The 18,102-nt window shown below is 38.0% G+C and overlaps 1 protein-coding gene across 2 annotated transcripts in view; it reads right to left on the bottom strand.

The window, feature by feature from the left end:
• Positions 1 to 18,102, bottom strand: part of LOC110739385 (peroxisomal 2,4-dienoyl-CoA reductase-like) — a 28,175-nt gene that overhangs the window by 9,136 nt on the left and 937 nt on the right. Inside the window, exon 2 of one of the 2 annotated variants that reach the window (XM_021919842.1) lies at positions 16,841 to 17,000. In XM_021919842.1, coding sequence (XP_021775534.1) covers positions 16,841 to 17,000 — 160 coding nt within the window. The remainder of the gene's footprint in view (positions 1 to 16,840; positions 17,001 to 18,102) is intronic. The other variant, XM_021919843.1, reaches the window with a different exon arrangement.

Here is an 18,102-nt window from a genome sequence, read left to right on the forward strand (position 1 = left end):
ATACCCGTTATATGATGACCCTAGGGAAGGAGAATAAATGGAAGGACTGGAGGTCCAAGTTTTACATAATCTCTTCCCTAGATTTCCCAAAGAACAGGCGGTACAACAGCTGACTCAATATCCGCCCCTCATGGGAAGAAAGCCCTTCCGCCTGTTCCCAGGAGGAGACTTTTGATCGAGGCCTTTTTACTGTGGCCGTCCGAACAAACAAAGAGACGGGGTCAAGGATATTACCCCCCAAAGTTATATTCCCCGATTTGAGTGGCTCTCGGACGGGGCGTACTTTGCCGCCTGTGGCCTTAGTACAGAGAAGCCGAGAGGTAGCTGGCCGCTTGAATTTATCAGCTTTGTTACCCATATTGTTTTTATTCATTTCATTTCTAACTATTATGTTGTTTGGTGCAGACATAGCTGTTAGAGCAAATGGTTGATAATTGAAGTAATTAGCAAAGAACAATTAAGAAACTTGATAGTAAAAGAGACAAGAAATTGGAAGGTGGGAAAATCCTTCAAGCAATTACTTGAAGACTATAAAACCCACCCAAGAACAAGGAGAATGTTTGTATTGATTTCAATTAGTGTTTACAAGAGTAATCTCTCACTAATTTCCATTCTAAAGCACAAGAGTTTCAAGAACAAGAACCCTAGCTCTAATTGTGTTTCACTCAATTTGGGGATAATGAACAAAATAAACTTTAATGGGTATTTATACCCCCGACGGATTTGGACAGGGTATCAGGTAGGCACGGACGTGCAAGCCCAAATAACTCATTCCAGTAGCTACTGCTCGTCTGGAACTGCAGCAGCACGGACGTGCCATATTTGGTACGGACGTGCATCTCCTATTCGCATCAGCACACACAGCTCGTAGTAAAACAATTATAACTTCCTCGTTTCTTATCGGAATTAAGCTTATGACCTATCATTGGAAAGCTCTTGAAACAAGCTTTCACCTCCAACTTGAATCACCTCAAAACTCTAAGTAGTTTGAGAGATATGCCCAGTTGAAGTTGACCCATCCAATGCTTCCTTGCTTAACACAAGTAATTCATCCTCTTAGCTTATATGCCAAGCCTCGATTGATTCTCGAGTCACATTCCAACAATTCTCCACCTTGACAAGATAATCAATCATGTCAAGTAACCACAACAACCATCCGAAAAACAACGGATGTAACCAACATCTTCAACAAAACTGAAACCACCTACAAAAGGTGTAACCACCCTTACAAGGGTGTCAAAAACAACATAGCTAATAACAACCAACCAAGTTTGAGCAATGCTCAAACTTTGCAACCGGCAAAGGCTTAGTTAACATATCCGCCGGATTCTCCGAAGTATGCACCTTCCCTAGTGCTACCTTGCCACTAGCAATAGTATCTCGAATATAGTGATACTTTACCACGCTTACGGCTTGAGCAATGTCTGGTCGAGTACAGAAAAGCTGCTAAGTTTTTTTACTTAGCATATTTATTGAAAACGGTATTGTCCGCCTGTCTTGCCCCATAGCCAAAACAGGCGGTAAGGTAGCCTCTAATATGAAACAATAGTCGTTTTCCGCCTGAATAGTCGAAAAACTTAACGCTTTTTAGATTTCAAGTTAGATTAAATCAAACGACAGCGAGCGCTGCCTTAGCACATCCGGTAGGGCCACTTGATGTATTTGTAAAGCAATGTGCCATCCAAATGGGAAATGCTTCTCCTCGACAAATTCGCCCGGATGGACGTCGCCGGTTGTCTGACTCATGTTGGAGCAGATAGTCGTACTCATGTTGGAGCAGACGGTAGTTTAAATAATTTTCATCCGGCTATTAGCCTTGTTTAACAAATAAATAGCCACTAAGTCATTGTCTTAGCTTAAAATAAAGAATAATTAGCTACTAAGTTATTAACTTGGCTTAAGGATAGGTTTTAGGACGACTGTTTTGGTGGTCCTTTCCTGGGTGTCTGCTGTAGGGGCAGACGGTCCCTTAACCATTATAAATTTTAGAGTGTGCTTAGCCGTCTGCATATTGTGCAGGCGGTAGCTCATAAAATCTCGACGTTGTTCGTCTGCACATTATGCAGGCGATATTCGAACATCGACATTAGTTATAAATTAGTCCGTCTGCACTATGTGAAGCCGAAACGATAAAGGGTAAGTAGGATCCGTCGGCACATAGTGCAGGCGGCATCCTTCATTGTTGTGAGCATGGTCCTTCTGCGTGCGTGCAGTCGGTCTCAAAATAAAGTAAAATAAAGACAAGTATGAAACGAAGGCTATATTTCATTAACAAGTCAAAAAACTTTACAAAATTTCAGAAGTAATACTTCTTTAGGTTATCTACATTCCAGGTTCTAAGTAGCCTCCTGCCGTCAAGTGTTTCAGGCAATAGGTGTCGCCTCTTACTTCTTCATAGATTCGGTAGGAGTCTTCCCAATTTGGAGTTAACTTCCCTTGTTCATATTTGTCCCCCTTGGAGACTGACAAATTACGCCTGCACCACAGCCGTTCATCTTGGAACTCCCGTCCACATACACTTTCCAAACCTGATTGATAGTGTCCAGCTTAGTCCGCCTTGTCATTTCAACAATAAAGTCGGCGAATGTTTGCCCCTTTATTGCCTTCCTTGGTTCGAAAGTGATTTCCAGTCCCTACAACTCAATAGCCCATTTGAGCATTCGACCAGTTCAAGGTCGTCATTGGCCGCTTGATCGGTTGGTGGTGTAGACCGTGACTGGATGTACCAATAAGTAAGGTTTCAACTTCTTGGCGGCCATGTAAAGGGCGAGACCAAATTTTTCGACCATAGCGGAACGAAGTTCCGCGTTTCTAAGAATGTGGCTCATGAAGTAGACCGGGAGCTGGATGTCGTCTCTTTCAACTAAGAGAACAGCGAGGGCATGATCTGAAACAGCCAGATACATATAGACCGCCTCTTTAGGCAAGGGGCTGACTAACCTTGGCAAAGAGGGCAGATGCGTTTACAGCTTTTGGAAGGCCGTCTCAGCATCCTCCCCCCATTCAAACCTAGTCTTCTTCCTGATCGCCGGAAAGAAGTAGAGGCACTTGTTGCCTGACCGACCCGAGTTTTTTGGACTTCCTTAACAGTACGGGGCGATTGCATGTCGATTACCATCTGTATTTTTTCAAGGTTGGCCTCTATCCCCCTTTGGTCAATCAAGAATCCGAAGTCTCATACTCAACACTAAAGACACACTTTTTTGGATTAAGCATGACCTTGTGCTGCCTGAGGGTGGCGAATGTTTTTCGGAGGTCAGCAAGGTGATCCTCCCGATTTGATTAATGAAGACTGAATTAATCATGCGTTGGAAAGTAGCAAGTGCATTCTTCAAACCAAACGGCATCACATTATAACAGAATAACCCCAGATCAGTGACGAATGTCGTCTTCTCTTGATCTTTTTTCCACAAGGGAATCTGATGAAAGCCTGAATATGCATCCATGAAGCTCATTAGGGCATGTCCGGCTGTTGAGTCGACTAGACTATCGATCTTTGGAAGTGGATAGCTATCCTTCAGACATGCTCTGTTTAAGTCAGTGTAATCCACACACATGCGCCAGGTACCATTCGGCTTCTTTACAAGCACAACATTTGCAACCCATTCAGGGAATTTACATGGCCGCATGACTTCTTTCCTCGCCATAGTTTATTTTCTTTTGCTGAATGGGCTTCTTTTTAGGATCCACAACAAGATCTGGGCTGATGTCTGGCATCTCTTACACTTCAAAGGCAAAGATGTATTTGAATTCTTTCAGCAGTTGGTGCAAGCTTGCGCCCAACTTAGCAATAGCAGTCGTCCCCACCTTAACATCAATGTTCTCACCAGCCGGCTGGGACGGAGGTCGTCTTGCTATTGCTTCTCTTTTTTTACCACCACCAACGGATTATGCTTTCTCTTCTTAGCGGCTGGTGGGGTCGAATGGTCATCCTTGATATCATCAAGGTCTATTGGCTCTTTGCCCTACCAACTGCAGCTGTCGCATGCTTGACGTCCGAGAGATAGCATTCTCAAGCCATCATCTGGTCCCCGTTTAGGGAGCCAATAGTCCCATCATCATTCTCATACTTGACAAGCATGAGATTGCACTCGTTAAGAGTGGGTCGGCCAAGGATAAGATTGTAGGCGGTCAGCTCTTCAACCACTAGGAACCGGATGGTCATGTGTCGACCGCTACCTTTCTCCCCCAGTTGAATGGGCTAATCAATGCGTCCGACTGGATGCACAACTCCTCCCCCAAAACCCACAAGGGGATGGGAGACATCCATCATACTATCCGGCCTGTATTTGAGGTTGGATAGACATTTGCGGGATATTTGAGGAGATTCCTGTGTCAATCAAGATTCGACCAACCAATTGGTTGGCCACTTTACATTCTATGACCACAGGGTCATCATTCGGCCGACGAACTTTGCCCTTGTCCTTTTCGGTGATGATGACTTCAGGGAAGGCGGATGTGCTAGCCGCCTGTCCCTCATCAACAAAATGGACCATCTTTCTTAGATGGTCCTTGTTGCCCCGGATGGTCGGACCACCACCGGCGAATCCGCCTGCTATTGTATAAACCGGTTCCTCATCCGTTTCAGAGCTGATAGCAGGCTAGGGAGTCTTTTTGCTTGACTGCCCCAAATTCGATTTTGAAGTCACTTTGGACTTCACATAGGATACGGTTAGCGTCCACTTGAGGCTAAAGCATTCATTTGTGTCATGGCCGACATCCTCATGGTAGTGACAGTGCTTATTCTAGTTCCGATTTTTAGCGGAACCTTTCATAGGAGTCGACTTCTCTAGAGTCAGCCTATCCTTAATCTCCATGAGGATGGAGTAGCTGTCCTTGTGGAACTCGTACCTTGGGACGTACGGCTTCCACTCTTTCTTTTTCTCCTGGGCCGGCTGATCGGAGTTATCAACCGCCAAATCTGTTTTTTCTTTTTGCTCTCTTCTGCTAAGGAGGCCGACTCTCCTTTTGTCGGTCAAACTTCTTAGAGTCCGACTGTACTAGAGGAGCAGAGCTCGGTCGCCTGTATATAAGCGTCCGCCTCCATCAGGATTCCTAGGAGGGTGAAAATTTTCTTGCGGACGAGTTCGAACTTGAAAGTTGACCCGTCCTTCAAACCTTTGAAAAAGTCTGTATAAGCCACTTCGTTAGACAGTCCTTAGGTCTGAATTCTCACCGGGTTGAACCACCTGACATATGATCAAAGCCCCTCTCTATCTCCGTGCTGCACATGGCCTAAATCAAGGCTCGTTTTCTTTATAGGGATGTTCATAGAGAAGTTAGAAGCAAACAAGAACGCAAGCGTCTTGAAACTGTTTATGCAACCAGTCGGTAGATTGCCGAACCACTGCTAAGCTATTGCCCAGCAGTGTGGCCGGGAAGCATCGACACCAGGCGGCATCATCCAACCCCTGTAAGTACATGAGGTGGGTGTATGCCAAGAGGTGGTCTTCTGGAGGTACCATCATAGGTTCCAACCATTATATTTTTCACCTTGGCCGGCTGTTCAGCCTAGCCTCGGCTATTTCCCCGGAGAATGCATAGGGTTGTTCCCCAAGGTTTTGTAGCCGAAGCTGCCAGTCCAAAGGCTGGTAGTTGTATGCCGCCTGTCCTTTGAAGAAGGCAGGATGGATGTAAGGCAAAGCAGGCGGTCTGTATATTGGCTAAGCCATATACTGCGCCGAGGTGATTACATGAGGCCCCGACTGTACGAGAGGACCGCTTGATGGAGTCCGTGGTACTTCCTCACCGAGGTATTAACAATCGTGATAAGTCGACGTAGAAGCCGACTCCGACAGCTACTGATTCCTTAGCTGGTAAATGTGCTGACATCAGGAAAGGAATTTATGGAGTAGGAAACTAGGGCCGAGCCTTCTCCTTTGGAGCAGGATGAGTAGTCGGCTGTCGATCCCAGATCGACTTTTTCTTTCCAGACTCGGCGGGCTTTGTGGCCGACTGTTCCTTTCTAGGAGCAGTCGTCCGCTTGTTGATTAGTCCCTTAATTTCACCCTTAAGGCTACTCATGAATTTCATGAGCTCATCACGAGTGACTGGCTGAACCTGCCGCCTGGGAGGCATCAATTGGCTTCCCTGAGGGCTTACTTGAGGCTCCAGGGGACCCGCCTGGTTAGCATTGCGCTCCCACCTGTCTTTGTGACGGAGGCGCTTAGAGATGAGTGACCCGTTTGGGGCCACATAGGTTTCGACGTCTCCATCGTCACCTGAGTCATGGTCCGTCTGGACCTCTATTCTTCCAGAGGACGCGTGGTCTCTAGAGGCGGCACATGTTCTTGAGAAGCCATCTTAGAGGTACTCTCCCCACATACGGCGCCAAATGTTTCGGGGTTTTTTGTGTCCCTTGGGAGAGTTACAGCACTAGACTGGATTCAGCAAGGACGCATGTACCTGCAAAACAAACGGAGCACCGAATGGTCGGTGGTCCGCCTCCGAAGATTAAGTTAGTACGGTATTCAAAATAAAAAGTGCGGAAATTAAGTTATTTGCTCGGATTCCAAGATTCCAAGCTCAGGAGAACGACAGCTGAGTAATAATTGCAAGTAACGTGCCCATAAATGAGGGGAATGTCCCTATTTATAGGGTCCTTGGGAAGTGTGCCCTCCCTACGGCTTGATGACCTAGGGATTAGGGCACGCCGTTTTGCGGCGCCCTCAAAGTTTGGGCCTTGAAGGCCGCCTTTTTAGAAAGGGATATCTGAGAGACACGTGTCACGCATCTAAAGAGGCCATTTGGGCGCCTCCCAAGGCGACACGTGTCGCTCTCTCATTGGTCCACTTGGGGGGTATTAAATACCCCAAATCAAATTTTATATTATCTAAAATATTTATTTATTCAATTATATTATTATTATTTTCGTTTTATATTAAAAAAACTAATAAAAATAATTGTGAAACGTGATTTGATCATGTTTTGAAGAGTGATTGTTATCACTTTAGTTTGTTAATTATTATATTTTAATTTAACCTCTAATTCTCTTCTTCATTATCTCATTTTGTTCCTATCTTTCTTCTCCCAACCATATGTATATCCATTTAAATTTTCTTATCTTTTAACCCAACTATTAATCTAAACTTAATTTGATTCAAGTACCTTAACAACCCCAAAAACATATCACATTTTCTAGTAATCATATCACACCTTAAGCTCTATCATTTCTACACCGTCAACACTATAAATAGACCCTTAATTCTTCCCACTTATTCACACTAATTCTCTACTTTTCTTCTTCTCTTTTTACACAAATCATCCCGTTTATCTTTGAAGCCAATTTTCGGGCACTTCTAGTCAGGGTATTGACGTTTCACAAAAGATTGTTCCTCTCGAAAAATGCTTGAGGTTAGGCTCAAGAATCACCCAATTCGGAGTTATATCGAAGGAGTTATAGCCTCTGCAAGTTCTGCCTATTCTTTCCCACGCAAATCCAATTCTTCTCTTTTCCTTGGTTTCTTATCTTTTCTTATTCTCTTATCTCATTCAATTATTATTATTATTATTATGGGGGATTTATAAATAATTATTATGAGTAGTTTTAATTATATAAAATCAAATTTTTAATAATGTTTATGTTGAAAGGTTCATGTCCATAAAGCCGGGAAGTTTTAATTTAATTATTTGTGATTATTTGTTAACCTTATACTGATTAAGGTTATATTTATTTGTAGGGTGTGTTCAATCAAGGTTCTTGAGGTTCTTTTTGTGTGGTTTTGCTAGCAAGAATCAAGGTATGTTTAGGTGGCTAGATACCTTTGAAAGTAATTGGTTTGAATAACATGTTTTACATGATTTGATTCGTGATTGAATTAAATTAGTTTTGAAATTAATTATGTTTGAAGGTATTTATTTTAATAAAAGTATTTGAATGATTGATTTTTAAATCATGTTTTGAATGGTTTGGATTACTTATCGTGTTTAAATAATATTGGGAACTATTGGATATTAAAAGGATTTATTAAACCATTGAATTATTATTAATGTTTTATAAACATGTTAGTAATCCCACTATGCGGATTTGGTTTATTGATAAGGCCTTGGACTTTGTATGACCAGGTCTTTCCTCAAGAATAGTCTTGTAATATAAGGAGACTAGCTTAAGGGGTGTGCACACTTGGGTGAGGAATTGGTTCTTATTTAATGAATTGGTTCTTATTAAATGAATTGGTTTTATTAACTATTATTTTCAATATTGAATCATTGGAATCAGTTTTGGAATAATGAGTTTTGAATGTATTAGATTAATTATTGGAATTGGTTTTAAAAGCATGTTTGCAAATAAATTGAGTTTACACTATCTTGCACTTATCGTACTTAGCATATTTTGCTAATTCGTATTGCTTATTTGTTTTGGTTCGCCCTAATGGTCGGTAGTATTGACTACTTTCAGGTAGAGTCATGAATGAGCATATGGGAGTCATGGATTTGCTTCACCTAATTTAGGAATGTTGGTCTTGTCTTAATTTTTGAGCACTCACAACAATGTTACTATTTTTATAAGTATTAATAAAAGAAAATTGGGTTTCCGCGGCAAGTTTTGTTGTTGAGTTAAGTACTTTAAGTAGCCTTGCGTAATCAAGCGGAGGTAATACGCCCAAGTCTATCTCTACGGTATAATTATACGTATTATACTAGTATTTCCGTAGAGGGAGATTTGGGGGTGTTACATGGAAGCCTAGAAAGAAGCATGAAGCTAAGGAGGAGAGTGAAAGGAGAAATTGCAGGCCGCGCTCATGGGACCAGCACGCCCTCACCAGTTATGTAAAAAAACACTCCAAACGAACTGATTCCCTCATGCATGGACTGCATAGTTAACTTGGATCTTAAGCATATTAAGGGTTAGGTTTGGGATTATTTGTGATTAACTGCTTTACTTTTCATGAATGGCCAATCATTAGTTGTAATTGGGTGAATTGACCAAGGACATAACGATGGTGTGATCTACTGAGATTCATTGAAAGATTTCTTTTAATTGTACCTTGTTGTAAGCAAGCTTATGATGATACAGTAATCTTGTGTGTGAGAAATCAATCAACCCAAATAGGTTGATAGGTTGTTGATTGTGCTTTAAATCATCGATAATGAATTTCTTAGTTCACATCTTATTCTCATTTCCTATACCCTTTGTGTTGCTTGAGTGAAGAGTTATGCTTCACCCATTTCCTCAGCGCTTGATTGATGTGATTACTTCGTTCATACTTCGTTCATAATATCTCTAGTTTTTGTTTAGTGTGTTTAGTTTAATCACTTTAGTCTGTAACAAGCTAGCTAAATCTCCAAACTTTACTAGATATGTTAGGATTTATAATTATTTTGATTCTTAGGGTGTTTTATTTGACAACATAAAAAACCCTTCACCACCTCTCTCTTTCTCTCTCCAATTAGAATACCCTATTTTTCTTCCCTCCCCTTACCACAAAAATCCATCCATCTCCCATGCATATTTTCTCATTCTCTCTTCTCTTTCACTTTGAAACATCAATCGATATTTTTTATTGCTTCAAATCTTCCTATAAAATATCTCTTTATCTGTAAAAATAACAACAATTCTCCAATCTCACTTACTTGAGATCAATTTTCCAAAAATACCAACAATTGGAAAACACAAAATGAATATTCCATTTTCATTACCAAATCCAACTTGTTAAGACATAAAAATATGTAAATATTATTTGTCCATATTAGCTTTCTAATATATTATCCTAGTATGCTGAATAGAAGCCTCCAAGGAGAATTATCCTATAAATCTTCCTCTCTTCATCCTTATTGGGTAACTTGCATGCAACATTGCTGCCTAATTACTCCACCAAAATCTAACCCATCTTTGAGTTTCTTACGGTAATTGAGAAGTTTTTTTTTTTTTTTTTATTTTTTTTTTTAAAAAAAATCCCAAATGAGTTAATTATGTAAATTTCAATCGAATCACAAATTTTCTATGAATTTGACACTTTTTTTTTTGGGAAAATTGTTTGACTCTGATGTTTATTGCATTAAATTTTGAGCAAAATAATCTGATGAATGCATTTGGGCAAATGAGTTATTTTATGTAATTGAGTTCATCTAAAACAAAGAAGTTTAAAATTTATTGCACATACCTGTAAATTGGTTATTGTCTTACTCATTTTGAGATAAATGAGCAAAATTGTAATCCCCCGTATTTTTTTAAATAATTTATAAATGGGATTTTATTTCATTTATAATATATATTTGTATTTTTCCGGAATTTAATTTCAAAAGTTTCGATTTTTAATTTGGGTCGAAAATTATTTTGGTACAAATTTCTTATACATACATTCATTCTATAATTCATGTCCAAACAATCAAAGCCTAACCCAGTTTACTTTCCTAATTGACCCATAAAATTTATGAGGCCCAATCTTACTACTTACCCTACAACTCTCTCCCCTATAAATACCCCATACATCCCCAAAAGGTTAGTCTTATTTTCTCCTTTGTTTTATTAATTTGTGTAATTATAATTATTGATTTATGGGTTTTGATTTTATTGTTTGAAATTAATTTAATTAGTATCAAATTGTATTTTGATGATTAAACTTTATAATTTCAGATTTTAATTGTGTTATATATTTTCAGATTTTATAATTTATAAACCTAGGGTTTTAATTTAATCAAATCACGATTTTAGGGTTTTTACGAACAATTGATTTAGGGCTTTTATAGTAATGATGTTTGAAATTTTGGTGATTATAACTACTGATTAGTTTAACTTAATCCCAGAATATTTTGAACACGTAAATTCGTGTTTTAAGTCTTAGATTTCCATTCGTTAATATTAATCCCGTTTTAATCCCGATTAGGTTCTGAACTCATCCGATTTTGATAAAAAAAAAGTAGTGTTTTCCATGTGGAAACAATGTTTTAATAAAGACTCAGTACCTTTAGTAGAGAGCACCACTCTCTCGTGGCCAAATTCAGAATCTAAATATGATTTTCGGGCAGTTTTTGATTTTTAACGAAGTTTTTTTTTTATGATTTAAATTTTATCCTTGAGTTTTAAAGGGTTTTTGATTAGTTTAAAATGCTGGAATTTTATTTAAAGTAGTATAATTGTTACTTTAATAAAAGGGTGTGATTACCCATTAAAAAGGAGTTTAATTAGGGGGTTTTAAAATAATTTTCAAAATTTTTTTAAGTAGTCTAAAGTAAATTTAAGTTGCTGGAAATTTGGTTAAGTATTAATCTATTGTTGTTGCTTGCTTTCTAGGAAGTGATTATTTCTTAGGAGACTTTTAAGTGATTAAAAGTGGCACAAAGGATTGTTTATACGAGGTACATACGTGTCTACTTCGTTGTAAGTAGTATCATGTTTAGGTACCAAAGAAAAGAACTTAGTTTCATGATTAGAGAACACTTGGATGGAAATTGTTTGGTTATATATTTAATTAATTCATGTATTTATGTTTATGAGGCATGTTTTGGTGAATTAATTATGCTTGTATGGAATTATGGATGCAAACATGTTGAATTATATTGGATTAATTGTTTGTATGGAATGTTGATACAAACATATTTTATTGGATTGGTTTGTTAACCACATTTGGATTATTAAAGGATTGGAATTGAATGGTTTAAGTGGAATGAATTTATTAATTATTCCACAAGGTTATTATTTATTTATTTATTACTCAATCATGACTTGTTAGTATGTTAAGTAAAGGTGGATTAAGCCGAAATGGCTAGGTGGGTTGACTATGTTCAACAATTTTGAATAATTTGGAAGTTTAATGGAATTAAAGGTCAACTTGTGATGTGATCACCATTGTCCTAAATAAGATTAAAAGTGAATTGATGTATGATTGTTATGTATGGTCTTCTTGATTGAGTCGGTTATTAATTAAAATTGTAATCACGTAAAGTGAAACATGAATGAGCAACAAAACTCTGGAAAGCGTGCACTTCTAGAGTATTGACAATTATGGGTTGGGGTACACGGTGGTAGCCCGTGGCTTTCCGAGACTTGTTTGAACATGTCCTCTTCACTTTTGGTATTTACATTTTTATTTTATAACGAAAGTTAGATGGGATCCTAGACTAACTTTGTGAGAATGGAGTCGCGCCCATTCTTGCATCGCGCTAAACTTTTATTTTAAATGGTCATTTGGGACCAAAATGATTTATGGATTGGACAACCTCGTCTATTGTTTACTCCAAATTAAATTAATTAAATTAAATATAAAGAGTCAAGTGTTTGGAATTGATTAGTAAGTGTGTGGAGTCTTGATTAATGAATTTGTGTTGTATGTTTATTTACTTTAATGAGTTGAGCATGCTAGGTTTGGTACGTTGTAGCTTGTATGTATTCAGCTTTGCTGATTGCGTGCTTTTGTGTGTTTTCTTTTGGTCAAGGCTTTCGCCTTTCAATGACCCTTGTGATGATCCAATTATTACACTTGTATTATTGGGGAGCGGTATTACACAGGTTAACTTGATGATGTGAAGTTCGGTGATTTGACATACGCATTGTCAAGGGATTGGTGTGATTGAGAGTATTCGTTCTTTGTGTTGAACTTATTTATGTTTTACTACTTTAATTATGTTTTGGGACTTCGATTATTGGTTTGGTTTTAAATAAGGGCCTTTATGGTTCCAATTTGTAAGCTTTGACTTGTTGGTTTTCTAAATTATATTATTTTAAGATTTAAGTTGGATTTCCGCTGCAATACTTTGATAAAGCCTTAACGTTTTAACACGTGGCGGTAACATGCCAATGGTTCTCCTCTATTTTTATTTAAAGTAAGTGGTTTGGAAAAAGGAGAATTATTGGGGTGTTATTCTTAAAAATGGCATTTTGTAGACATGCGAAAGTGTTAATTTTAAAAGGCGCAAATGGTCCTTGCAGCCTAGGCGCGAGGCGCAAGGTGAAGGCGCGAGGCGCAAGGTGAAGGCGCGAGGCGCAAGGTAAAGGCGCTCGCCTTTTGTATGCAAGGCGCATGTATTTATATATTCATTTCAAATTATTTTTTACTTTGTACTTAATACCAATTAAAAAGATTCATTATAAATTAAGTAATGACATATGTAAATCCATCATTCTTCAAATTATAACTTAAATCTTAGTTATTTTCCTTGAGGCACAAAGGCGCGCCTTACCAAAGGCGCTTTGAGGCGCATGAGGCGCGCTTTCCGTAGGTGATTGAGCCTCGCCTAGCTAAAGCCCATTTCCTGGGAGCGAGGTAGGCGCGCTTTTTAAAACCAAGGCGAAAGTTCTGCTCATTTATGATTAATGTAAGAAAGTTACAAAGTCGTGTTTAAGAATTTACTCATTATATCGAATAAGCAAAATTTTGTATATTTAACGATCAACAATTAAAATGTTCATCAGTTAATGTTGCAAGCTTAGATTATTTAGGTTGTTTTGTATTTTGTTTGATGAGATGATTTGATGAATTAGAAGGTGTTGTTGCATAATGCCTTTTTGTCTATATCGTTGTACAGTGGTCTCTTTGGTTGGAACGGAAAATAATTGTGTAGGAGCTAGACGATCCGACAAATTGCCATGGGATAGAGTTACACAGGCTTTAGTGGGCTCATCAATCATATAGATCAGGCTTACATGTAACAGCTTCTTAAGTTAGAAAAAACCTTATCTTCCTACATGCTCTTCTTATTTAATTCAACGCAAATTTTCTTCTCTTATTGAAAAGCTATATTTTTTTGGGTTAAATTATGCTCAGAGGAGCATAATATATTTCGTGAGACTCAATATAGGTTTAGGCATTTTGCTACTTTATCTCTCAGTATATTGCAGATTGAACACGCTAATTTTACTAAATAAAGCAACGCCATCCGACTACAAAGAAACACTGAAACTTATTAACCCAAACCCTTAAACCAATGACCCATAACAAACAATGAACTCATTTAATCTACTAGAAACCACCCAAGGCAAGGAGACCATGGATTCAATTCAAATTTCACAAATATGAAAGATGTCACTTAAGATGAGATGTAGGCTTTTCCAACCAACAGTTCATTTTTTGAAATGTGTTTATCAGATTATTATTATCAATTTTGATAATTACATTTCTATAGCCATGCTCTACTAGCTGCAAACAAAAATATTCTTTGTGTCTGCCAATCAGCTACTAACATATCATGAAAATGCCAGGTAACGCCAAGCTTGGACATAGCTGCATTATCTCGTACAACCACACTCAGACCAAAACCCATCAGGAAAAATCAATGAGCAGCAGCAACAGCAATGAAGAAAGGGGGAAATTGAAAGGTAGAAGCTTTTTAAAGGTTTGTTTTATCCCAGTAAGCAAATAAACTCCTTGTGACTTTCTCTATACCCCCTCTCCCCTAAATCTCTTCAACACACATTGCAGTTCACCTTCCTTATCCTCCAGCAAACTCACTTGCTTCCTCTACAAGCAAATCCTATACGCTAAAAATCTTTCCACTTTCCCTATACCCAATGCACTACGATGAGTTGAAATCCCTCCTCCCTGTCTTTCTTCAGTTCCCCTAGCAGCTTATCAATATAGGCAATGTTCCTAAAAAATCACTCCATGGAAACTTCTCCTATTTCTACATTCTACCTCCCCAAATAGCCCCCAATATGACACAGATCTGCAATGTATTAACACATTCATCCTCTTAAAGCAAGCCCAAACAAGGTCCACAAGGAAATAATCTGCTCAAAATCCCTATGACACTCTTCCTAAACCAGCATAATGAAGACACAACTCCTCCAAGTGTGTAATTTAATTTCCACCATTGTCCATTCATGAAAGAAAAACTGTACAATAAAATTCCCCAAGAATAAAAAAAACTTGTGAAGATCCAATCTAGGCTGGTTTGGGTTCCACTATACGCCCTCCAAAAGAAAATATATTTTGATTCTTGTAGTGTTTTAAGTTTTTTTCTATATGTATGAACAACCCAAAGTTGCAGCAACCCCAACTCAATAACCTCTGCGCAAAGAAAGCTTAGTCAGCTGAACGACCAGAATATTCCCTGTCCTCTAAACTCTAGCAAATGTTATCGACAGAAGAATGAGAACTCAATAGTATGATAAGGACTTGTTCCCTCTCAAATGGAAAGGTCCGCTAAATCTTTTCTATATACCAACAGCCAGAATTCTCATTGATTAGCTCACATACCATCAAATTCTCACACAAGTTACCTCTAGGCAAACTATCCGTGATTGAGTTCTACAAATCCAAGGACTCGCCAAACTTAATCTGTAGTCCACCATACACACACCATCTCATTCCTCACTATACCACCCATTTTAGCACCCTCAAACACCCCATCATTTCTAGCTAAGATAACATCCAGCAATGACCTCAAGAAATCTATTTCTGGGAAACATCATGCCCTTAACCTTCCAAGGAAAAACTGTGGGGCATACGACGCCACACGTACTTCCTCAAAAGCACTGCATTAAACATCTTCAAATCAAGAAAACCAAGACCGCACGCTGCCTTGGTTCTACAAAGTTTCCTCCATGCAGCCCAATGCATCTTCGGCTCACCTTTCTTTTAACTCTACCCAAAATGTGAAATCAATGAGTCAATGACTGTAGTTCATCTGAAAAGAAAGGAAGGAAATAAGGTTCGAATTGGATGGACCGCTACCTTAATCAAAACTTCTCAAACCTGCTTTACAAAAAAATATACCTTTCCAGGCTTGAAGTCTTCTTACACACCTTTTCTATAATACCTTTACTCCTTTAATTATAACCTTAGATTTTCCAATAATTATTGGAGAGCCCAAGTATCAATCATCAATATCCAGAACCTCACTCTAAAACCAGCAGCAAGGATCCTCTTTCTCTCCTTTATAAGATGATAGTTTTATCAAGATCCATTAATTGCCAAAAGCCTTTTTCATACACCTACAAGTCACCTCATGAATAACCCCAACTTTCTCAACATTAGCACATGCAAAAAATGTACTACTTCCTCCTTTTTTCATTAGATGCATCACTTTCAAATTCAAAGACTCCTAGGCAATTTTTGGAGATGAAAGAGATAGAGAGAAAGGAAAAAGTAGACCTATGTGATATGAGAGAGATAGAGAAAATTTATTAAACAAAAAGGAAAGTGATAAATCTAAAAAAAACTTCCCAATATAAAAAGTGATGCATCTAAAAAAAACTAAGTAATATCTGCAAAAAAAACATAATAGAGAAAATGCTAGCCTAGGACATTTTCAAGAAGGGAGGGGAGATCCAGTGATGCGAGAGGGAAGAACCAACTTTAATTTTATTACATAATGTATATTTGTCTTCATTTCATTTATTATTATTAATTATTTTTTTGTTGGGGGCTGGGGGATATATATGCCTCAATTCTCAAAAAAAACTCAAGATTTGAATGGTATGCTAGAAACTATCTCTGAATGTAGACTCGTGAGTTTGTTAATGAATAAGCTACTGTTATGATATAAAGTGGAAAATGATAAAAGGTGAGTGACGATGGTTGGAATTTTGTGCTTTACCTTGGAATTGTTAGGTAGGATCTCTGGATGTTTGTTAGATTTGCAATGTGATAGGCATGGAAATTCATATATGGATACATGTTAAGGTTTTAGTATTGTAGCTTTTACAATTTGTTTTAAAATAAGAAATTTCTTTTTTCCAGTCTAAAAACTTATTTCTAAACACAAACAACACCCATTGCTAGTCATACTTTAGATTTCAAAAGATCATCATGCAAATCATTTCCTCTTGATGATAAATGACTTTGTATAATCAAGAAGACAGTATATACTCATAGAAGTGATATGTTATGTCATAATTGTGGTGCTTGAGGAAGGAAATCATGCCAGCCATTTGAGATGATAGGATGGATTAACTCCTAACCTGTTCGAAATCCATTAGGAGATAAATCCTCTGCAGACGCAAGAAAATTACCAGCTGCAGCATTTACAAGAATGTCAATCTGCCCATAGTGCTGGAAAGTTGACTCCACTACCCTTCTTGCATCTTCCAGCTTTCGTACATCCCCTTCAAACCCAATGGCCTGCAGATAACAAAGATATTAATCAGGAGAAAAATTCTACAGGCTAAGGAGTGAAAAATCAGAACCATATTCAACTATTACATTCTATAAACTACCAGACAAGCTCCGCTACATACAGTTAGGTCAAAATTAAACTCTATCTACATACAAATGCCAAAATAAAAAATTATAAAAAGGACAGAAAAGGGAGAAGGGAGAGACTTAGTTGTTGGAAAGTACAAGATACATTAGGTTAAGGTTTCATGCTTAAAGCATAACAACCGCCGCATAAATTAAGCAGGACCAAAATGAAAAGTCACCACATGTATTAAGATTGTCCAGCACCTTTATCAACAGGTTTCATTGCAATAATCTATTTAATGAGGTTGGTTTGCCTCAACTCTAATCACGTCTACAGGAACAATTCACCGTACTACTGTTATATTATTTTCAGCTAACTTTCATCCAAAAATTACTTCAGGAAGTAGTCGGAATGAGATTATTATCTAAAAGGAAAGTATTTAACTTTAAAATAAAGAACTAAATCGCAACATCTCTACCATTAGGTCTATTGCAATAACCTGCTGTGATACCAGCATCAAAAGCTACCCTACCATGCATTAGCAAGACAACTTTTTCTACCCATTGTAATCTGCAAATTCCTCCTTCAACGGCTCGTTAGGTAACCAGTTATAAACAATGGTAACAGTACTGAATTTGAGTGTAAATCAATATTCATTACCACGATCACTCAAGATAACCCCCAAACAGTCTATTTTTCTTCCTAATCTCCCTTTCACATCTAAAATCACCTCCCATGTTATAATGGATGGTAATCAATAAAAAGAAAGGCTTAGGGGATGAGTTTGTCCATGAAAATTATAGGTTGTTTTCCATATTACCCTGTATTTAATTCACATTACTGCAATTTTTTACCGGATACCAAACGACTATATTAACAGCCCAAACGCCTGAAAGGTTACACAGTTGAATTCAACAAAGCAAAGCTCCATATTAATGATTTAATGGAGCCACATAGCACCATGAAAGATTTCAACTCCACACAGAAATACACGAAACCATCTATAGGAGAGTTAAGAACAAGTTCCCAAAGCTACATACT

Source organism: Chenopodium quinoa, unplaced genomic scaffold (genome assembly GCF_001683475.1).
Source record: "Chenopodium quinoa cultivar QQ74 unplaced genomic scaffold, ASM168347v1, whole genome shotgun sequence".
NCBI lineage: Eukaryota > Viridiplantae > Streptophyta > Magnoliopsida > Caryophyllales > Amaranthaceae > Chenopodium > Chenopodium quinoa.